Source organism: Gobius niger (assembly GCF_951799975.1).
Source record: "Gobius niger genome assembly, chromosome: 8".
Taxonomy (NCBI): domain Eukaryota; kingdom Metazoa; phylum Chordata; class Actinopteri; order Gobiiformes; family Gobiidae; genus Gobius; species Gobius niger.
In genome coordinates, this window is record NC_136859.1 from 16241671 (window position 1) to 16261731 (window position 20061).

Sequence of the window (20061 nt, forward strand, 5' to 3'; positions counted from 1 at the left end):
AGGAGAGAAGCAGGCGCCCTCAGGAAGACTCTCACTTCTCCGCCATCTGTGCCGCATTGAGGCAGAGAGATACAGTATCACAACAGGGCAGTTTAGCTTTGGGCTGTGTTTTGTAATTTCACTGCTGTGGCTCTGGCAACGGGCCATTTAAATCAGCTTTACATAAGACTAATTCACAGCTTATGTGTTACCAACAACACATTGTGAGTGTTTGCATTTTCATTCATCGTCTACCTACTCATAACACACTGGAGCAGACTGTTTGTACCAAGCCCAGATAAATAGAAGACATCTTTTCCCAAATGCAAAATGAATCAGTATGCACTAGTTTGATGGTTAATCGCTGGTATTGAGGGGAGCAAGTAGGACTGTGCAGTTAATCGAAATTCGATTACGATTTTGATTATTAAACCAAACGATTGCTTAATTAGCATAATCGGGATCATTTAATTATTCAAAAAGATGAACAAAGACAAACAAACAATACGTGACAATTTCAACAGTCGCAATACATTTGACAAACCAGCACCAAGCCAGGATTACAAAACAACACAAAATACAGTAGACAACAGTCTTGACGAGACAGACAACACAGCACTTTAACTTATTATAGAAAAAAACGATTATTAAGGATGCCCTCACGCTTGTCCATCCCAAGCGATCTCACGAAGCAAAGCAAACTTGCATTATTTCATGCTGCTGCGATTATTTTCCCTTCACATTTCACGTGCCATGGCTCATGCTTTTGCCTGATATAAAAACAAACAGCTCTGTGTGATGATGTCATCAGGCCGCGCTGCTCATTTTACTTGTGCAGGTGTGAGAGCTGGCCAGCAGAGACTCCTCAATCGAGGCATACTTGAAATCATTTGCATTTTTATTTTTATGAAATATTCTTTGTGGAAGAGAGTGAAATACAAATTATTACTGTGGGAACTGCTTGTCTCCTTCATGCTGTTGTTTTTTCAAGGCTTTTTCTTGTACCTGCACCCATCCTTTGGCCCCACAGTGACTTCCAGCGCGTGAACATTGGACAAATTGCCGCAACAAATGCAGGATGAAACAGAATTGAAGATCAATGCGGTGTTTTATGTCGTATCAAAGCCGCTGTACCATGTGATGGCACTGCTCTTCCCTTTTTGAAGTACTTGCGAGCATTAGTCGAATCGCACTTCGCCAGCCACTCGTAGGTTGACAAATGATTGGTGGGCTCCTCCCCTCTGCTCCAGCTCCCTGCTTTATACTTGCCTGACAGGGCCAAGAGATTGCATCATTATGGGATGAAGTCATGCTGCAACATAAGGGTGGAACAGGTGCTGAAAATTTAATTAGGCCAGGGCGGATGGAGTTGTTGGGACATGTAGAACGACAATCCGAGCCAAAATCAAATTGGGTAAATACTCTATTTACTGAGAAATTAAATCCATGTCACAGCAACAGAGCACAGACAAAAGCGATAAAACTGTGATTCCCAACTTTGGGGCTGTGGCGTCAAATTGGGGTCAACAAAATGCCCAAGGGAACTCCAAACAAGGGTGATAGAAATATGTTATATGCTTCAAAATACAAAGAGATGGCATTTTACTGTTTTGTTCGAGAATGTGTTTATTTTGTCATTGAAACCATATGAATGACCTTAATTCCTCTTAAAATGCAGTGGTTTGTCAAGTGAGGAAGGGTTGTGGTTGTGCATCCATTGGTAAAATAGGGGTCACAAACAGGAAAACATTGGGAACCACTGATAACATTTGTTGATAAATACTGGATTATGTATTTTTCATCTGCACCGGGCCGGTTAAGGGCTCCAGCCTCACTCTACAGGATCCAGAATCATTCTGTTAGATATGCTCATATGATAGTGTACCCTCCAAAGTACAGCCTAAACAGAAAACTTGGCAAGCCCCAAGATAATACATCACAGAGGCCAAGAGGAAAAGCAGGCGGTGAAAGGACCAAAAAGCCAATCAATGTCTGCAGCTTTATATCACCAGTTTGTTATTAATGGAGCCGTTTTCTGCAGTGGGCAGCTGCCAGGACCAAAGCACTCTGCCTCCTCAGCACCGGGACATGAAATGTGGCTCCACTGCAAACAGACTGACTTAGGAGCTCTGCACTGCTGTAGGATGATTTTGGTCTTTTATTTGTTTTATTCTAGCAATAATGTGTAACGTCTGTCCTATTGACAACACTGCATAACATGAAACAAAATATTACGCTGTCTATACACATACTGCAAACATACATGGCTTTGTCCACCATGTTTTTCCTCAATAATTCATCAACTGTCGTCTCTTTCTGCTACATTAGTGATACAAAGGTAACCATTATAAATGAATCATAAGCATTTTAAGATAATCTTTTATATTTTTCTGCATTTATCTCTTTTACAATGAGAAATGGCGGCAAAAAAAAATGTAGAGTTGTTTTTTCTGCGAGCACCTGGGGGACTCCCTCCATAACAGTGAGGATATAATGGACATACAGTCAGGAGTTTTGAATATCACAGTTTGTAGAACCGCTGCCGAAGCTCCAAAGGAGATTAAGAATTTTGCCTATTACAATAATGACTTTGTTCTGTGTAGTCTGCTGTCTGTGACCATGGACGTGCTGCATGGGTGCAGGAGTGTGATCTTAAAACAATGTTTCTTATTGGTGTTATCACAGGAGGGACATACAATCTGGTCCCATCAGACAGTAGATGGGAGGGTAGCCTTGGAGAGCTGGAGGTCAGAGCCGTGGGCTCCTGATGGACTTCTATTGATTTAGCAGAACGTGGCGATACAGTTGCAGTCGCTCACCATTGATTTTCTGCAAATGCAGTAGTGAAGAGCAGCAGAATGAGAGCGCAGGGCCAGAGGGAGCTGCCAGGTTATCTGCTCAAATATCCGGAAGTTTGTTTTTCTTTGTGCTACTGACCTTCTCTGAGTCAAACAGATAACTATATACATGTTAGCTGAGCTCCTGTAGTGACCGGGCTGATGATCAACATTTCACCTTCACAGTCACAATTATTTGAGATTACATTACTACATTAAATGTTTTTCTGGGTAAAACTTGACAGGGAATTTCCCATTCTCTGCACTTTTTAAGGCCACTTGCAATTCCACTCTTGATGTTTCTGTGATAACTCTATGACCTGTGAACCTTAAGTTATGATAAACCTCATGGGAAAATAGCTAGACTTGTCAGAGACTTGTACTGATGGGGATAGTCTCCTGCTCAAGACGTCCAGACTGTCTCCTGCCACTCTCTCAATCTACTGTACGTGAAATGCTCACCACTGTGGGACGCCCAAATGCTATTGTTAAACTCTGCAGTAATCAGTAAGAATTCCGTATTGCTATAAAAAGTACATTTAATGCAACCTGTGTAATTATTTTTGTTCAATTACAGCACACGCAGAATAATATTTGAGAGTAGTTTTAATTAAAACTTCAAATAAGCGCCACAGCAGTTGTTTGGCGTGCCTTTTCTTTGATGACTTCACATATTTCTGCTCGACACTGTTCCCTTCAGGCGCGCTCATTCCACAGCAGTAATTGGCTCAGCAGCGTCTTATGTGTCGTCGGTGGCTCTACGTATCTCTCGTCTGTCGGAGCACTTGAAAGCACACAGCTACAGTACACCATGGCTCCAGGCTTCGCTCGTCATTAAGGGGGTTTCGGGGTTAAAAAGTTCAAATTACACGTACTTTCAACCCCCCAAATGTACCTGTCAGAAGGGGAGACATTTATTCTTTGGGGAAACTAGAGAAGATTTGCTCTCTACTTGGAACATAACCGGCCTGAGTATTTCGATATCTTTTCTAACCTGAAAACCTGTGCACCATTTTGCCAGTGGCAGCTATTAGACAAATCGCAAATAATTTCCATTGAAGACAACAGAATGTGTTTTTATTAAAGGGGAAAACCTGTCGACCCTGTAGTTGACTTGACAATAAAATGCGTGGGATTCTTATTAGTTTTGCAGCTCAGAGTTCAGTCATCTTGCAACCGCTAATGCACCGCAAATCTGATCCCAATTTTTAACAGAAAACCTGCAGTTGCATCCGTCATACACATTATTCTGTCTTCCCTCCAGTCTCTGCGCACTGTTAATGTAGTGAAGTGGCTGACCGGTCAATGAGCCCGTATTAACACCTGACTCCGGGCTCTTCTGCTGTTTGTTCCTGTGTGTGGGCTCCCGTGGGGGCCTCCTGCGCTCAGCAACATATCCTGTGATCAATAACAACATCCTAGAAGGCCAAAGGAGGAGGCAGCGCAGGGGGGGGAAGCTGTCTTTTACGTACCTTCTTTTTATGGACCGTGCCCGGAGTCCTCTGTGATCTCAGCCCAGCAGCGGTTTAACATTGACCAGTGTGGTACTTAAGAACGCTAAAGAACAGCGTGCGGTTTATGCGAGTGAGCCACTTGGAGTTACTTAAGTGTAGCTATAGGGAAAAAGTAGACAAACCAAACTCAGATATATTACTGAAATCTGTTGTTTGTAAAGTATGAATGTCCAAGCCTACATTTAGGTCATGGCCAATCTGGTTGCTATGGTTGCTAATGATAGTATCTTAGCAACTCCTTTCCCTCACGCACATGCTGTATAGTAAAATAATTTGGCACGTGTAACTTTTATTTGTGGAGTTCCTTATGGATATTTGCAGACTAGCAGTCAGCCATACAATTCCATGTTAAAAAATAAGATACCAACCATTAAAACATTTCGAAATATAAGTAATAAAAATAAACAAATAGACAGATTAAACAATTAAGCACAATAACTACATCTTGACTATACATATTCAGTTGCACTTTGGTTTGAAATGTACTACTTTTTTTGCGTTTTGTCCAGTTCTCTTTCTTCTATTTGATGAAATGTTTGCTAATCTTAAGAAATGAAATATGCGCTGATTTTTATGCGTGTGGCACTGAAATATAGTATTGAGGCATTAAAATTGCATTAAAAAGCATTAAATTTGACTTGTATAAACCCTGTCTATGTGTCTTTCTTTGTGTTTCCAGGCTCTAGCGATGAACGAGATGAGCGGCCCGGGCCTGTCGGAGCCACAGCCTCAGATTGCCATGTACTGCGGCCGCGTGCTGCTCTACATGAACACACAGACGGGACAGTGGGAGGCCGACCCCCAGGGGAGACTGGGCTGCTTCACCGAGCACAGCCAGGTCCTGTCCTACTGCCAGGAGGTGAGAGAAGCACTCTCATACACAAGCTAGCAATGCACATTGTATTTGCGAAATATTGCTTTCACAATAATAAATGACGCAAGATCCAAAGACACCAAAACTAATCCATCACACATCAGATTCAGATTCAGAAAACCTTATTGGTCCCAAAGGGCAATTAATTTGTCGCAAACCTCATAGCAGAACATTGCACAAACACATCACAAACAGTCACTTACTGAGACTGTATATTGAAAAACAAGGTCCTCTGTTAAAAGGGTTACAGCATATCAGTTGAAACCTAGTCTGAAACCATAAAGTTTTAGACCATTGAGAGTGACTAAATCCTTACACACAGGCTTCACTGTGATAAAGAGATTACTTACAAATAATAGCTTGTGTTTTCAGAGGGTGATTACCTGCTCTGAGTGTTTCAGTCCTTTTTAGACATTCTTGGTACATTACCGACACATTATAAACATTTGGCTTACCAGAAGACATGGAAAATAATTAATACTATTTGGGATTATTAAAAACGCTTCTCGCATCCCTCTAACATCACAATGGTATCGAGTCTGTGTGATCTCTAAGTGGTACACTATTTCTCACTGCACTGTATGTTCCTGTGAATACTCCATGTCAAATATAAAACTGTAAAAAGAGGATTCTTTCGCCCTCTGCAGGTCAAACAGCACATAACACGCCGGAGTGACATTAATAACCTCAATAGACTGTAATAGGATTAACTGCTACATTATGCGTCTGCAAAGGCTTTCAGACAAAATCCTTCAATTTTGCCCGACTTTTGTAAAGGAAAGCCATCTCTGGACTGCGGTCACTTTCCTTTCTCTGTGTTGCAACCCCAATATAATGGATTTGTGCTTCCATTTTTGGCCTGGATTTGAAATGAAAGCAGTCAATCTAGAAGCTAAACCGCTCTTAGCTTCCGAATAGTGAAAAAGACAAAATGTTGCATGACTTTTCCTTATGCACACTGACAGTATATTCCTGTATGTACGACATGAAAGGAATTTCTACATGGCTTAAAATGGCTTGAATTCAGAATATACCTTGGTTAATTGAGAAGGTCACTTTGAGCGCTCGCTAGATCAGGGAGGAATCACTGAGTGCAATCACCACTATGGGCCACCTGCATGTTTGTGGAAATCGTACCCAGGACCTTCTTAATATGAAGCTTACTATGAAGTCTTACCACCAAAACATTGTGAAATCAGATATGCCTTGAAATAAGTAAATGATCTGGATCTTCAAAGCAAAACTATAAACTTGTCAAATTTGGGTCTTTCTGCTAAAAGGTATTGATTGGTACTGAAAATAATGTGACCAAGTTTTGATGTGGTACAACCCGACTCCCAGTTTAAATACCATCAATGATTATTTGTTCTGTTTTATTGCACTAGATAATGAAAATTGTAGCATTATGTACTAAAAAAAAAAGGATTGTTTGGATATTAAAGCAGTACTAAGTAACTCGTTTACCTTAATAAATTCTTTTTGTGGGCCCCCTGGGGGTAATACAAGTGTTAATGGGATGATTGGGGGGTCTTTCATCTCCTCCTGGTGTCTCTGGCCAGAAAACCACACTTGCAGCTTTCCTGCACCGGGTCAGAGGCCCCAATACACATTAATAGATACGATAATAATAGATATAGAATACGAAGAAGAAGCTAACAGGCTAACGGGCAAAGCTAACTGCGGCTTAAACAGTATTTACAGCCAAGTTTGAGTGAAAAAAAATATTTCCATTGTGTCATTGGATGTACAATATCCCTCTTTCTCTTTGTCTTTTCTGTCAGCGTAGTATTTACTCTCACGGACAATTAATGAGTAAAAAAACGTAACATGCTACGACACCTGCAGTGGCGCTTATGGCCTCTTGGGGCATGAGTTACTTAGTACTGCTTTAAGTATTGGTATGGAACCAAAACAGAAAATCAGCCAGCTGTAGACAAATCTACTTTACGCAACTTGTTCTGAATTCTGTCATTTTTGTGATATGTTACCTATACATGTGCCTTCTGTCTGCCTCTGAGTGACTTCAAGAACTTCCTCTGCTCGACCCTCACCCTTTGACCCTGTGTTCTGTCCCTTGCTCCTGTCTCTACATTCTGTGCATGAACCTCCAGATGTACCCCAATCTTCAAATTTCCAAAGCTGAGGAGGCAAACAAACCCGTCACCATCCCGCAGTGGTGTAAGAAAGGCTGGGGCCACTGTCAGAACCGTGCCCCTATCGTAGTGCCTTACCGCTGCATGGGTAAGAGCATCACACCACACTGGTCACAATGAAAAGTCAGGTCGTAGACGGAGATTTTTAGATGACTAGTATTGAGTGCAAATGTGGCACATGCCTCCATTTAGGTGTTAGGTGTGTTAGAGTTGTGACAGACAGACTTGAGTGTAACATTGTCGTGAAAGAGTACAGCACATTGGCATTGTGATTCTGAGGGATCAAAGCTAGCCCCATTGCTGCTTACATAATGAATTAAATAAAACATTGTCTGTGTCAGAGCAAAGGAATATTTGTACTGTGTCTCTACAGCAGAACTGCCGCCACGGCATCTATTATACATCACTCGCATGTGTTTGATTCCTAAATATGCAGCATATTATAACAGACAGATAAAGCCTTGTTGCTGTGTCAACATATGGCCACTAGAGGGACAGATAGGCCAACAATGCAGTGTGTGGTGTCTCTCTGCCTCTCTGTTGGTCTGACTGTCTATGTCTTCCATAAGGGGCAAGTACTGATGTGTGAAGACAGAAATATAACATATATAAAACCTGCAAAAAAGAAATAGGCCAAAGATTTACACTCAACATTTACAAATACAGCTGTAGTCTTGCTCTTTGTTCTGAGCATCCTTGAGTGAAGTGTTTTGCTTAGAATCTCCTTTCACATCGTGCTGTATGTTGGACTGTGCAGAGGGGGAGTATGTGAGCGAGGCCCTGCTGGTGCCCGACCGCTGCCGATTCCTGCACAAGGAGCAGATGGACATTTGTGAGAGCTACGTCTACTGGCACAACATCGCCAAAGAGGTGAGAGAGATCAGGGCAAGGCAATGTGTACACTCGGGCAACGTAACAGGTATCCACGGAATTGAACACTTTGTCAGAAAAATAGCCTCAGAGCAGGTTGAAATGGCATGATACACAAGTAACACGCTGTATCACAACCTGCTTTACAGTTTCGATCTGTACAAACTAAAAAGCATCTTATTATTATTTTGGTTTAGCGGTTAATACTTTGGTCTGTCAAATGGAAATGTTTGTGGACATGTTTAAAAATGACACTGTGAACTGAACCTTAATTTTCATACATGCATGTTCTTAAATAAATCAAAGTCTAATCACAATTGTCAAAAAACACATAGTTTTTCATACATTTTTTAAAGCATTTCTGCAGTTATATAGATATGTAACTTCATGTCTCAGCCATTGACAGATTTTTTTTATATATATTTTTTTTATTTCTGATTTTTTTATGTACCAGGCCTGCACTGCAGACAGCCTGGAGCTCCACAGCTATGGGATGCTGCTCCCATGTGGAGACCACTTCCGGGGAGTCGAGTACGTGTGCTGCCCAGGCCGGACCACCTCAAACAAACTGGAGGTGGAGGCTGGAGAGGCCCATGCTCTGCCTGAGATCATCACATCCCAGAGTGGAGGAAAAGTCAACCCTGGGTAACTATGAAAACACAAACATATGGCTCATCAAAATGTAGCTAAGCATACAGTCCTTCTATTAGAAGAAACTATATCTTAAGTATATATACTGTATAGATACTGCAGCGCCAATGGCTCAATAGTTTAAGCATTCATCCACACATCGTGTCTTTGGACAATAAACTTGACCCACCTTGCCTCTAGTGTCTGCGTACACTGCTGTATGATTGAGAGTGTGAATGGGTGAGTGGGTGAGTGGTTCCTTGATGTAAAAGGAGGAGTAAATTGAGACCGTCGCTGTGTTGTGATCTGAAACCCAGCCAATGTCTGCCATTTTCAGCATTATGATGCAGTTTGTTGTTGTGTTTTAGTGTAAAAGTACCCACGCTGAGCCCCTCTCCTGACCCTGACCTGGAGGAGGAAGAAGAGGAAGAAGAGGAAGAGGTGATGGAGGAGGAAGAGGAGGTGGAGGATGACGAAGATGTGGATGACAATGATGAAGAGGAGGATGAAGAAGAGGATGATGAAGAGGGAGCTGTCAAAGACCCAGAGGAGTACGACGAGTACCCCATAGACTCAGGTGCGTACCAGATGTCCAACAAACTGGACTTTTTCTACAGTGACAAAAGCCACAAACCCACTCCTTCAGCGCCTCTGAGCAGGGAGGCCCGCTGTGAGTGTCTCCACTATGGTTCACTCCCTGTACAGTCAGGCTGAGGGGACATAATGTTCACAAATGGTCAAGGTTAGATTTATTTATGCAGCACATAGCTCAATAATAAATACTTTAACTAAACCTATTTGAAGCCTTCATTGGTTTGCCTCTTGATTAAAAGGTAAACTGTTTGTCTTCTAGTTCCCGCCAAAGCAAATTATATGTATTCACCCTTATCCACCCGAAAATTAAGATTAGGATTAGGATATGGTGTGTGCTGTCATATCTGTGATAAACTTCAGCCCACCAGGTCTGATGGAGATAAATGTCTTATTCAGTCAGACACTAAACAGTAAGGACATCAATTGACAGTCCTATTCAAAATGTGTATTAAAGCTGTGTGTATAATATATATCATAGACACATGTCCCTCACAGCGTTTTGCAGATCAGTGCTTTTAATCACAGCCTTCTGCATGACAATTGTCTCTGTTCTGTGTTCAGTGATCACCCCTCGCCCCACCGATGGAGTTGATGTGTACTTTGAGAAGCCTGTGGATGAGACTGAGCATGCTAACTTCCTCCGGGCTAAAACTGATCTGGAGGAGCGAAGAATGAAGCGTATCAATGAGGTGGGCTCTGAACAGTTGACTGGTCTCAGACTTGACAGTCCATTCATTCATCTTCTATGAGAGCTACACGTTCATTCTCCTCAAATCTAATTTCCTGAATGACATAGCCACTGGCTTGTACATGGTGCAGTCGGGGAAGCAGATCAAAAGATTCACATATCTTTATAAGTGTCACACTAGGACTCGGAGGCATGTCTTAAAGTTCAGTGTTGCTAAGAAGATTGTATTTCAGCGAATCATTCAGTTAGAATTATCTAATAAATTGTAATTGTGTTTTTTTAGATCATGAAAGAATGGGCTGAGGCAGACAACCAGTCAAAGAACCTGCCTAAATCTGAGCGACAGGCCCTCAATGAGGTAATGTGACATTTATCATCTAACATACAATTTCATCTTTAAAACTATAATGGATAAGGAAGTGATGGGTATATGGCAGAACCAATATTTAAAATGAGTGACCTGGATATATTTTCATTTAGGGAAATGTGTCACACTAGTTCATTATGATTGAGCTGTACAATAATTTTAGATTTTATTTCAAACCCTACAAATGTCATAAATTGACCATCTTATTTCCAGCACTTCCAGTCCGTTCTGCAGACGTTGGAGGAGCAGGTTGCTGGAGAGAGGCAGAGGCTCGTTGAGACTCATCTCGCTCGGGTCGAGGCGATCTTAAACAACAACCGCCGTCTAGCGCTGGAGAATTATCTCACAGCAGTGCAGTCTGACCCTCCTCAGGTACAAGCACTAACAGACATGGGCCCATTACTGCATTCAAAAGTCCCTCTTTGTTGTATTTAAGGAACAGTTTCTCAGTATGTGCCACTTTCCTGTTTGTCTCGCAGCCAGAGCGAGTACTGCAGGCCCTTAAGCGATACATCGCCGCAGAGCAGAAGGACCGCAGACACACTCTCAGGCACTACCGCCATATTGTGGCCGTGGACCCTCAGAAGGCAGAGCAGATGAAATTTCAGGTTGGTCCTATAATCTTGTGACAACCAAATAATGAAAAATACTTTGTCAATGTAAGTTATCACTGATATCATTCATAATTTCATTGTTCTTTTAGAGGGGACCAAAATCCCACTTTGTTAACTCATATATTGAAGCTTTCGGGGACAGCATTTTCATTGCTTTTCTTGTAAACTATCTCATTTTGTTGACTAATTTTCTGCCCCCGATTTGTAACACTTGGTCAAACTTCTTGTTTCAGGTCTACACACATCTCCATGTCATCGAAGAGAGGATGAATCAGAGTCTAGCGCTGCTCTACAAAGACCCCACACTGGCCAAAGAGCTGCACAGCGACATTCGTGAGGAAAAAATTACTCACTTGAGCCTTCTATATATGTGATTCAAAACAGCACTGAATGATACAGGGGAAAAAACAAAAACAATTATGGTTTGATTTGCAATATTTTTTATTAAATTCAAAGCTCAATTCACATTATACACATGTGCATAAACATTTATATTTGAGAGATTGTGGAAATGTGCTAAACTTTGTAGAGCCTTCATACACCCACACACATATGTTCAAACTCTTCAAACTGTGCTTTTGCTTTGACTCCGATATTCAGCCCAATTTGAAATAGTGTTGTGGGCTCATTTTTTAATTTTTTCTATCTCTTTTTCTTGCAGAGGAGATGGTAAAGGCAGAGCTTGGGGACATCAGCGAGCTCATGACCACCTCGTTCTCCGAGACCCGCACCACCGAGGAGCTGCTGCCGGCCGAGAGCGAGGAGGTGAAGGACGATGAGGCTGAGGAGGAGGCGGCTTTCCAAAACAGGCCCTACCCCCCACGCATCGGTACATACACAGTGTTCCAAGACTTTGCTCTTATTTTTTTTACATATACATTTTATTTTACTTGTCAGTCTTTGAGAGCGCTTTTTGATGATAAAAAAGAAATGATATTGATTTTGTAACAATTTTTCTGTCTATTCACAGATCTGCAGTCTAATAAGAAAGGTAAACTACAAATTATTCTATAATACTTGCACCAATCTAGTAGAGAAGAATCAGAATTAAAAGTTCTCCTTATGGCTTAATAAGGTTCTGCAAACTGACCAACACACTCCTAATTTCAGTTCTCATATTTTTATTTATATATATCTTTTAACGCACAAGTAAACCATTTTTAAATAACGTTTCATCGTCTGCTTTATAACCATGTTTGTGTTCAGTTGATGAATATGACGACAGCACATCTGAGAGAGGCGCTAACTACGAATATGAAGAAAAGGTACAGCACATTTTCAGATTTTTGTCTCTAAAATGTATGTTGTATGTTCTGTTAATGAGAATTCTCCTTGTGACTTTGTGTTAGAGCAACACGTCTGCTGAACTCAAGCTCCTGGACTCCAAGCCGCCAGAGATTGAGAGAGATGAACTAGTAAGAGCTGAACACTGCTGTATTGTTGTTGGCTGTTGACAGCATTGGAGAGAATATCTGTGTGTGGTACTAAACAACCTGAACACGGTCTAATAGAGATAACTTTATTGATCCCTGAGGGGAAATTCCTTCATAATAACTTTATATTTGGTTGTGCTCAATACAAAAAAGTACTGAGTGCAAAATGAGCCACTAAAATACAGAAATTACTTATTACTCTGAAAACTCGCTTCTAAAATGATAACTATAATTTACCTCCAGAGATGTTTTGTGGCTGACGTTTTTCTCGCCCTCACAGCAGCCCGATGCCCTGGAGACGTTTAACCGCGGGGCGATGGTGGGGCTGCTCGTCGTAGCAGTGGCCATCGCCATGGTGATGGTGATCAGTCTGCTGCTGGTGCGCAGGAAACCCTACGGCACCATCAGCCACGGCATTGTCGAGGTGCGTCTCCAGCCGCCTCATGTGTGTTTAATATAACAAGATGCTTTCATTCAGCAGAGAGGAAACAGAAATAAGAATTAAACTTAACAAAATAAGAACTGAATAAACATCCACTTTACTTGTTCATTGAAACAGGGACAATTAGATCAATAATATTCTGTATTATTTGTGTAATACAGAATCTATTGATTGTTGTCTTTATTTTGAATTTGAAGGAGGTACTTCTTATGCGCTTTGATATTTCTTATGCGCTTTGATATTTAAATAATTTGAGGGCACATAAACACAAGTGAACTCCAACAAAGGTTAAATAAAAATGTGATGTGTGATAATTTTCCCATCACTTTGCTTACTACATATCCAATGTCCCATAATCCCATCCTCCTTGAAAACTGTCCTCATGAACTGGAAATCAAGGGCCAACATAAACATTACACATGGGAAAAATCTCTTAAATGATTATATCTCCATTGAAAATCTTCATCTTATTTCTCACTCCAGTGTTTGGAGGGAGTTTTATGATTTATTATTCAGTATCCTCTGTGCATGAGGAAGATACAGCTACTGTATCTTCAGTGGGCTGTATCTATAGTCAATATAGTCAATTAGTGACTATTTTGATAGTCACTAATTGACTATCAATATAGTCAGTGTATCATTAATATACTAATTGACTATATTGATGATACAGACTTTTTGTTGTTGTTGTTGTTGTTGTTGTTTCCTCACACTTTTTCTCTTTAAGCTTGAAGTCCAAACTCAATGTACATGTACCTCACATTGCAATGCACTACATGCTATTTTTAATGCACCAAACTCAACACACTTACAAAACACAAGAAAAGATGAGGTACATGTACGATACAAATGTGCAAGACTCATCATTACCTTATTGGAAAAAGTAAAATTGTGTAATAATACTAATACTAAGTACTAACCTATAATATGCAATGCCATGCATGCTGTGCCGCATTACATTAACACCGAGCGTAACTTCATCACTACAGCCTCAAATACTACATTGATACACCCGTCACACCTTGACACACACACTTCACACTTGGTTTACTTGTTTGTGTTGTCGCTTGTACTTTCACTTTGATGTCTTGTTTGTATGTTTGTTGTATAAAATAAAGCAAAAAAAGTGATGTATGGGTTTAGTAAATGTACAGAACTGTATGTAGTTACAGAAGTATGTTACAAATGCTGCTTTAGTCATGCGACAGTCACAACCCTCTCAGCCGGGTTTTGTGCTTTCGAAATGTGTGTGTGACATTTAGCGGCTTATATTGCAATGATTCTCGTCTTTCTCGCTGCAGGTCGACCCCATGCTCACACCAGAGGAGAGACAGCTCAACAAAATGCAAAACCACGGCTACGAAAACCCCACTTACAAATTCTTCGAGCAGATGAACTGAGGTATCAAATCCTGTGTGATGCTGCGAGACATGCCCTCCACAGCGGTGGCACATCCAGACCACCGTCTCTCTCTTTCTCTCTCTCTCTCTGTGATTGACAACAACTTAAAGTAACTGCTAAAGTCCGGGCTGCGACCCAAAACCCATTGTAAATGACCAACCAACTCTCATCTATATCCGAATGTGAATATTACCGATCCCTCATCGTCACCGCCATTGCCCCCTCCCATTAGCGTGCCACTTCATTCCATACGCCCCTAAAGCATCCGTCTTTCGAAACCAAATCACTCCAGTGGCATGACTCGATCTGTTGTTCACTACAATCTAAAGTTGAGTGCTGCATAATGCTTTATAGTATTTATTTTTAGTAGTAATATCTTTGTTGAATCGTACCACTGCTAGATATAGACCTATATATCAATGTAGATGACTGCAAGCCGAATCCTGCTGTCACTCAGTGGAGGTCATCTTCAGTATCTGTTCAGTTTGAATATCCCTCCATTGGAAAATACTGTATAATTTAGGACACTAAGAATGGACATGTTTTACTTTGAATGTGTGAGGCGTTTATGGTCAGAGGTGGGTAGAGTAGCCGCAACATTTACTCAAGTAAGAGTGTAAAGGTAATTGATGAAAATACAACTCGAGTCCAGAGCGTAAATGTTAGAGAGCTTATGTTTTAGGAATGACAAAATGATGTGGAAATTCTGACAACAGGAAAAATGTGAAAAAAGTCAAAAGATACCGGAACTGTACCTTTTTATTCATCATAACACAAAGCCTACATCACGTAATCATTGGAGAAACTCATTATGTTTAGTTAAAGGCACACTGCGTAACATTTTGGACTATACTGTTGCCATCAACACAAAACATGCTCGTAATGACCAGCTCCAGAGCAGTGGGTAATTAAAGGATGGATCTGGATGAGAACCTATAACCTTTTTGATTCTAAAATCCTACTGACTTTAGTCACATCTCCATGGAGACGAACTAGAGACGTACCCTCTCCCAGTAAAGCTACAGTCATGTCTTAGGTAAGCTGAGCCGCTCACAGCAAAGGCTCATATTTGTTTGTGCATTTATGAGGTATTTTTCAATAATGAAAATATCTCTCATGAAATAAATGCTTGTATTTCAATTTAATTTATTGAGTCAAATTCTACACAGTGTGGCTTTAAGTAAGAGTATCGCAACTTCAAACTAATATTACTCAAATACAAAAGGACTGAGTGATAAAACTACAATTACTTTACAACGTTACTCTCACACCTGTACTTGAGCAAATCCAACGCAGTTCTATCCGCCTCTCTTTATGCTTTATGGTCACTGGCTTTATGTGAGAACACTGTAGTTGTGTGTCCGCAGTGCAGGAAAGCCCTCCTTAAAACTACTATATTGTTGGTGAAGTTTTGATTGCTACCTAGAGACCTGTAAAACAAAGCAGAAGTCTGTTTTAATTTTTAAACGGAAGCATGACTACTCGGTGTATGACGCTGCTCTATTTATTTGTGTTGTTCCTATCATAGCTTTGAACAAGAGCGGGGGGTTGGTAAAAAAAAAAAAGAAAAAAAATGTCACGGTTTTCAAAAATGGACACTGTAAATACCGTTCGATATACTACTGATAGTTGTAGACCTTTCTGTTCTTAATTTGCAGTGGTGTAACGAGACATTTAAAAAAAAAAAATAGTGCATTGTGCTGTTACGAAGAGGAGAAACATTTTCCTAACATGGCTGATTGAAAACGGACTGTTGTAAAAACCAGCACAAGACAACGACACAGTACTTCTTTCTGAATGTATTTAAGGTTTAGAGACTCCATTCTCTTTTCAGTGAATCTATCGTTAACCCTAGTTAGTATCCGAACCTCTCTAGTGCCCCTCTCTTCCTGTAGCAGCCTGCTCATTCTTTCTTATATCAGTGCATTTTTGGAGCGGTGGCTTGTGGCTTTAAGTGGGTGTTTTTTGACAACACACAAGGCAGGACCAGGCTATCTATGTACGACTCCACTTTTGAATGTTAGCACTGTCAAACAAATTAGGTTATTCTCTTCATGTCTGGCTCATTGTAGTGCGTCACGGTTTTGAAAAAAGGGAGGGCCCCTTTCTTAGGGGTAACCTTTGAGCTTCTGTGAGGAACTTACTACTTTTTCCACAATTTGGCTTTGTCTCTATTGTGCAGCGATCACGGCGTAAACACTATGACCACAAGTTAAAAGTGGATAACCCCGGATTATTGCTGCTGGTGAGATTATCAGCAAACGCAGCATTTTTTTTTTTTGTTATTGCGTAAAAAAAAAAAAAGACAAGACTGTGGACAAGTGAGGTTTTTGAGTCGATGCCTGCACGTAGCTGCACATCTTTTGGGGGTTTTCTGGTTTGCTGCAGTAATCAGTGGTGAAGAAGAAACATAAGACGCATGTGAGAAGTGTAACTATCATGCTCCTGCAGCGCGACTAATCGGATTGCGTGTGACTAATTTGGTGATCATTGATAGCTTTTTTCGTGTTGCTTTTGTTTATTTCTTGTTACTGTGAAAAAGGCTCAAACATTAGCTTCGGTCTGCTCTGGTTAAAAACAAAATCACAAAGGCGCGATGAATCGTCTTGACTAGTCGTCTAAATAGTCACTCGCTGCTGTCCTGATAGTGGGACAGATTACCGAAGAAGTACATGAACCAGTGCATTGAAGCTTGTTGTCTGTGTGTGAGAGAAAGGTGGTGATAGGGCTAACACCTGATCGATGTATAATCACACACAAGAGGTTTCAGCACCATTTCCTGTCGCATTTTCCTGCCCTTTTATCATCATCCTCATCAATTTTGTGTTTCTCTCGTAAAATGACAGGTGGAAGGTGTATTAAGACGCTCTAAAAAAAAAAAAAAAAGAAGAAAAAAGAAAAAGAGGCCTCACTCTGTGTATAATTTGTACAGCTAGTGAATGAAAACCTGTATGTTCACAGTGTAAGCCGGTCCATCTTGTATAATGATACTACTGAAATCATAGAGAGAATAAGCTTGCCTATGTTTTCCTACCAAAACACTAAAAAGGTTCCTACCAGCATTAAACGGACATAGAGAGGTATAGTAACCAGACCACGTTTGTATGTCTGTTATTCCCTCCCCAATCAAGTTAAAACAATGTTAATCTGGATTTTGATTGCTGCATTAATGCCTTTTTTAATGCAGTTTTTTTGGATGTAATTTTTCTGTACATTTTATTTGTATTTTGGGTCATATTTTTGATCACTTGTAATGCAATTTTAGAAACTTGTTGCGTAATTGACTTATTTGATCATGTAAAATTACCTGTATGGTGTATACAGCCTAATTGACAAGTAATACGGGCACTAAGCACAAACAAATTTCTCCATTTGTGTTCACGTGGTTCACGTTTATCGACACTGTCTGATTATGGTAAACGGCTTTAGACGTAGAGGCATCAGCGGCATCATGAAACAAACCGATTTACTTTTTTTTTTTGGTTTCGATCAACAAAGGGACAGACAGATATTCTAATTTGGTAAAATGTTCTCTGTTGTGTACCTGTATTTGCAAGCAATCGGAAGTATAACACTGGTCAAGCTAGTTAATAGTAATAAAATAGATGACCCATAAGAATCTGTGTCTGTTGTTCTTTGAGAGTCGGGCTACACAATTAATGGCAGTAAAATCGCTATTGGCAAATTGCATCGGCGACAATCATTTATCATTTATATATATCATCAGGGGTGTCCAAACTTTTTTCACTGAGGGCCACATACAGATAATATACAAACAAGATATATAGCAGATATATAGCTTCACCTCTATTGTATTAAAGTTAGCAAATTCACTAAAATGTTAACTATGCTTTTAATTGAATATGCTTAAAGTGAAAGAAAAACATCCTTCATCACACCTTTCTATTAATGGATTTTCATTTATTTTGTATATATTCAATTAAAGCAAAAATGTAAAAATACAAAAACATTCAATTATATTTTTAGAATTTGTAGTGGGCCAATTAAAAGCGGGCCGTAGTTTGGACACCCCTGATTTAGATAATGTTGTAATGTCCTTTAAAAACAACAATAAAATCCATCGTTACAAATGAATGTAAGTTTTTCCCTAAGATTGTGCAGCCCTGTGTAACCACTCGCTCTTGTGTGATGTCAGATAAGGACTCTTTAAGTTGGTGACCATGAAACATTCACAGCTTGAGATGGGGGTGAGACAGGAAACTCTTCAGCTTACTCACAATGGAAAGTGAAGTTTTTTAGCTCCTCAAATTCCCCAAATGAATACACTGGAAAAAGAAACCTACAGGTAATTTTTTAGAGATGCAATTAAAGATATGTGCTGGTTGTGAAAATGAACTAAAAGGTGTTAAAAATCTGGTTTAATGACATTTGTGCTTATTTATTGTTATTTTGTGTAATTTACTCTCTACTCTTTTACAATATCGTCTTCAGGTATAGGAATACTTCAAGAACTGGATAGTACTGTGTGGCGGCACCGGGACGAGTCTATGTTTTGTGTGCCCATGTCCATTAAGGAAGTGAAATAAATAAAGTCACAAAATGGCAATCCAGTTTTTGCAGAATCTTAAATGAACTACTATAACACACCAATAGTATCATCTATGAATCCTACAAACAAATAAGAGAAAGGTTTACACACACATATAGTACACAAATACTGAATAATCTTACTATTGTGAAACAAAAAAAACAGGATTTTATCATTGTCAGTAAATGATTCAGCCCACAACTTTATTGTTTATGTGTGATCACACATCTGCCCTCACTGTAGCTGAATATCAATCCACCTTTGACGTGGTCTTGACACAGTTCTCAGTCTTTGAGCAGGTTCTCACCACAAATTGCTGAGAAGCAGCGAGCCCCAGCCTCAGGCCCGACTCAGGTTCACTTGTTCCACACACACCACAGGAGTGCCGGGTAGTCCTGCTCACCCTGTTCCTGTGAAGTGGCTGTACAGTGAAGCTTACAGCGCTCACAGTCATCCCGAGAGTGGTTCCTCTAATGTCAGTTGCTCACTCACCGCCGCTGTGGTATGCTCACAGTATCACATTGTGTAGATCAGTAGCACTTTGATTCATTCAACAAAACAACAATATGAAACTTCTTTGTCTGCGGAGATTAAAGTCTTCCCTTGTATGTGAAAGATGTCATTGCGTGCACTGAGCAGATTTAAATATGTGTATGGCATCATTTTTAGGCATAGTGTGTGGGGGCCTGAATACATAACAAATGATGGCGTAAACTTATCATAAGTGATGTCTTCCTCCACAGACACAGGGTGAGTAAGCACAGATCAGGGGTCAGACAGCTCTGCAGAAGGTGCAGTGGGGGGGCTGACACTACAGATATTACCATAGGTGCTGCAGTCATGTAACAGATGACATTTAAGAGATACCATCGTTTTTTGGAGAGGGGCGTATGAGCTCAGTCCAGTGGTTTGAAAACAGTTCTGCAGTAATCAGACAATGCAGAGGAAAAATGTGCTGCACGGCGTGATCTGATGTGTGATAAAGTTATTAAGAAACCAGCTGTGGTTAACACTACATGCATATTCCAGTCCAAGAGAAAAAGCTGTGTTCACAGAAGGCGTTCAGATAAAAATATCACATTTTTATTGACTAGTGAATCATTCTGATCCTGTTCA

General features: G+C 40.4%; 1 protein-coding gene across 1 annotated transcript in view; it reads left to right on the forward strand.

Annotated features, from left to right (window-relative positions):
* The window catches only part of aplp1 (amyloid beta (A4) precursor-like protein 1), a 34706-nt gene extending 19421 nt beyond the window's left edge, over positions 1–15285 (forward strand). Inside the window, exons 2-17 of the mRNA XM_079560775.1 lie at positions 5010–5189; positions 7316–7445; positions 8115–8227; positions 8682–8872; positions 9226–9434; positions 10013–10140; positions 10423–10497; positions 10720–10878; positions 10986–11114; positions 11354–11453; positions 11782–11949; positions 12091–12111; positions 12327–12385; positions 12470–12535; positions 12834–12977; positions 14297–15285. Of these exons, the coding sequence (XP_079416901.1) occupies positions 5010–5189; positions 7316–7445; positions 8115–8227; positions 8682–8872; positions 9226–9434; positions 10013–10140; positions 10423–10497; positions 10720–10878; positions 10986–11114; positions 11354–11453; positions 11782–11949; positions 12091–12111; positions 12327–12385; positions 12470–12535; positions 12834–12977; positions 14297–14395 (1971 nt within the window). The 3' untranslated portion in view covers positions 14396–15285. The remainder of the gene's footprint in view (positions 1–5009; positions 5190–7315; positions 7446–8114; positions 8228–8681; positions 8873–9225; positions 9435–10012; positions 10141–10422; positions 10498–10719; positions 10879–10985; positions 11115–11353; positions 11454–11781; positions 11950–12090; positions 12112–12326; positions 12386–12469; positions 12536–12833; positions 12978–14296) is intronic.
* Positions 15286–20061: the final 4776 nt, after the last annotated feature.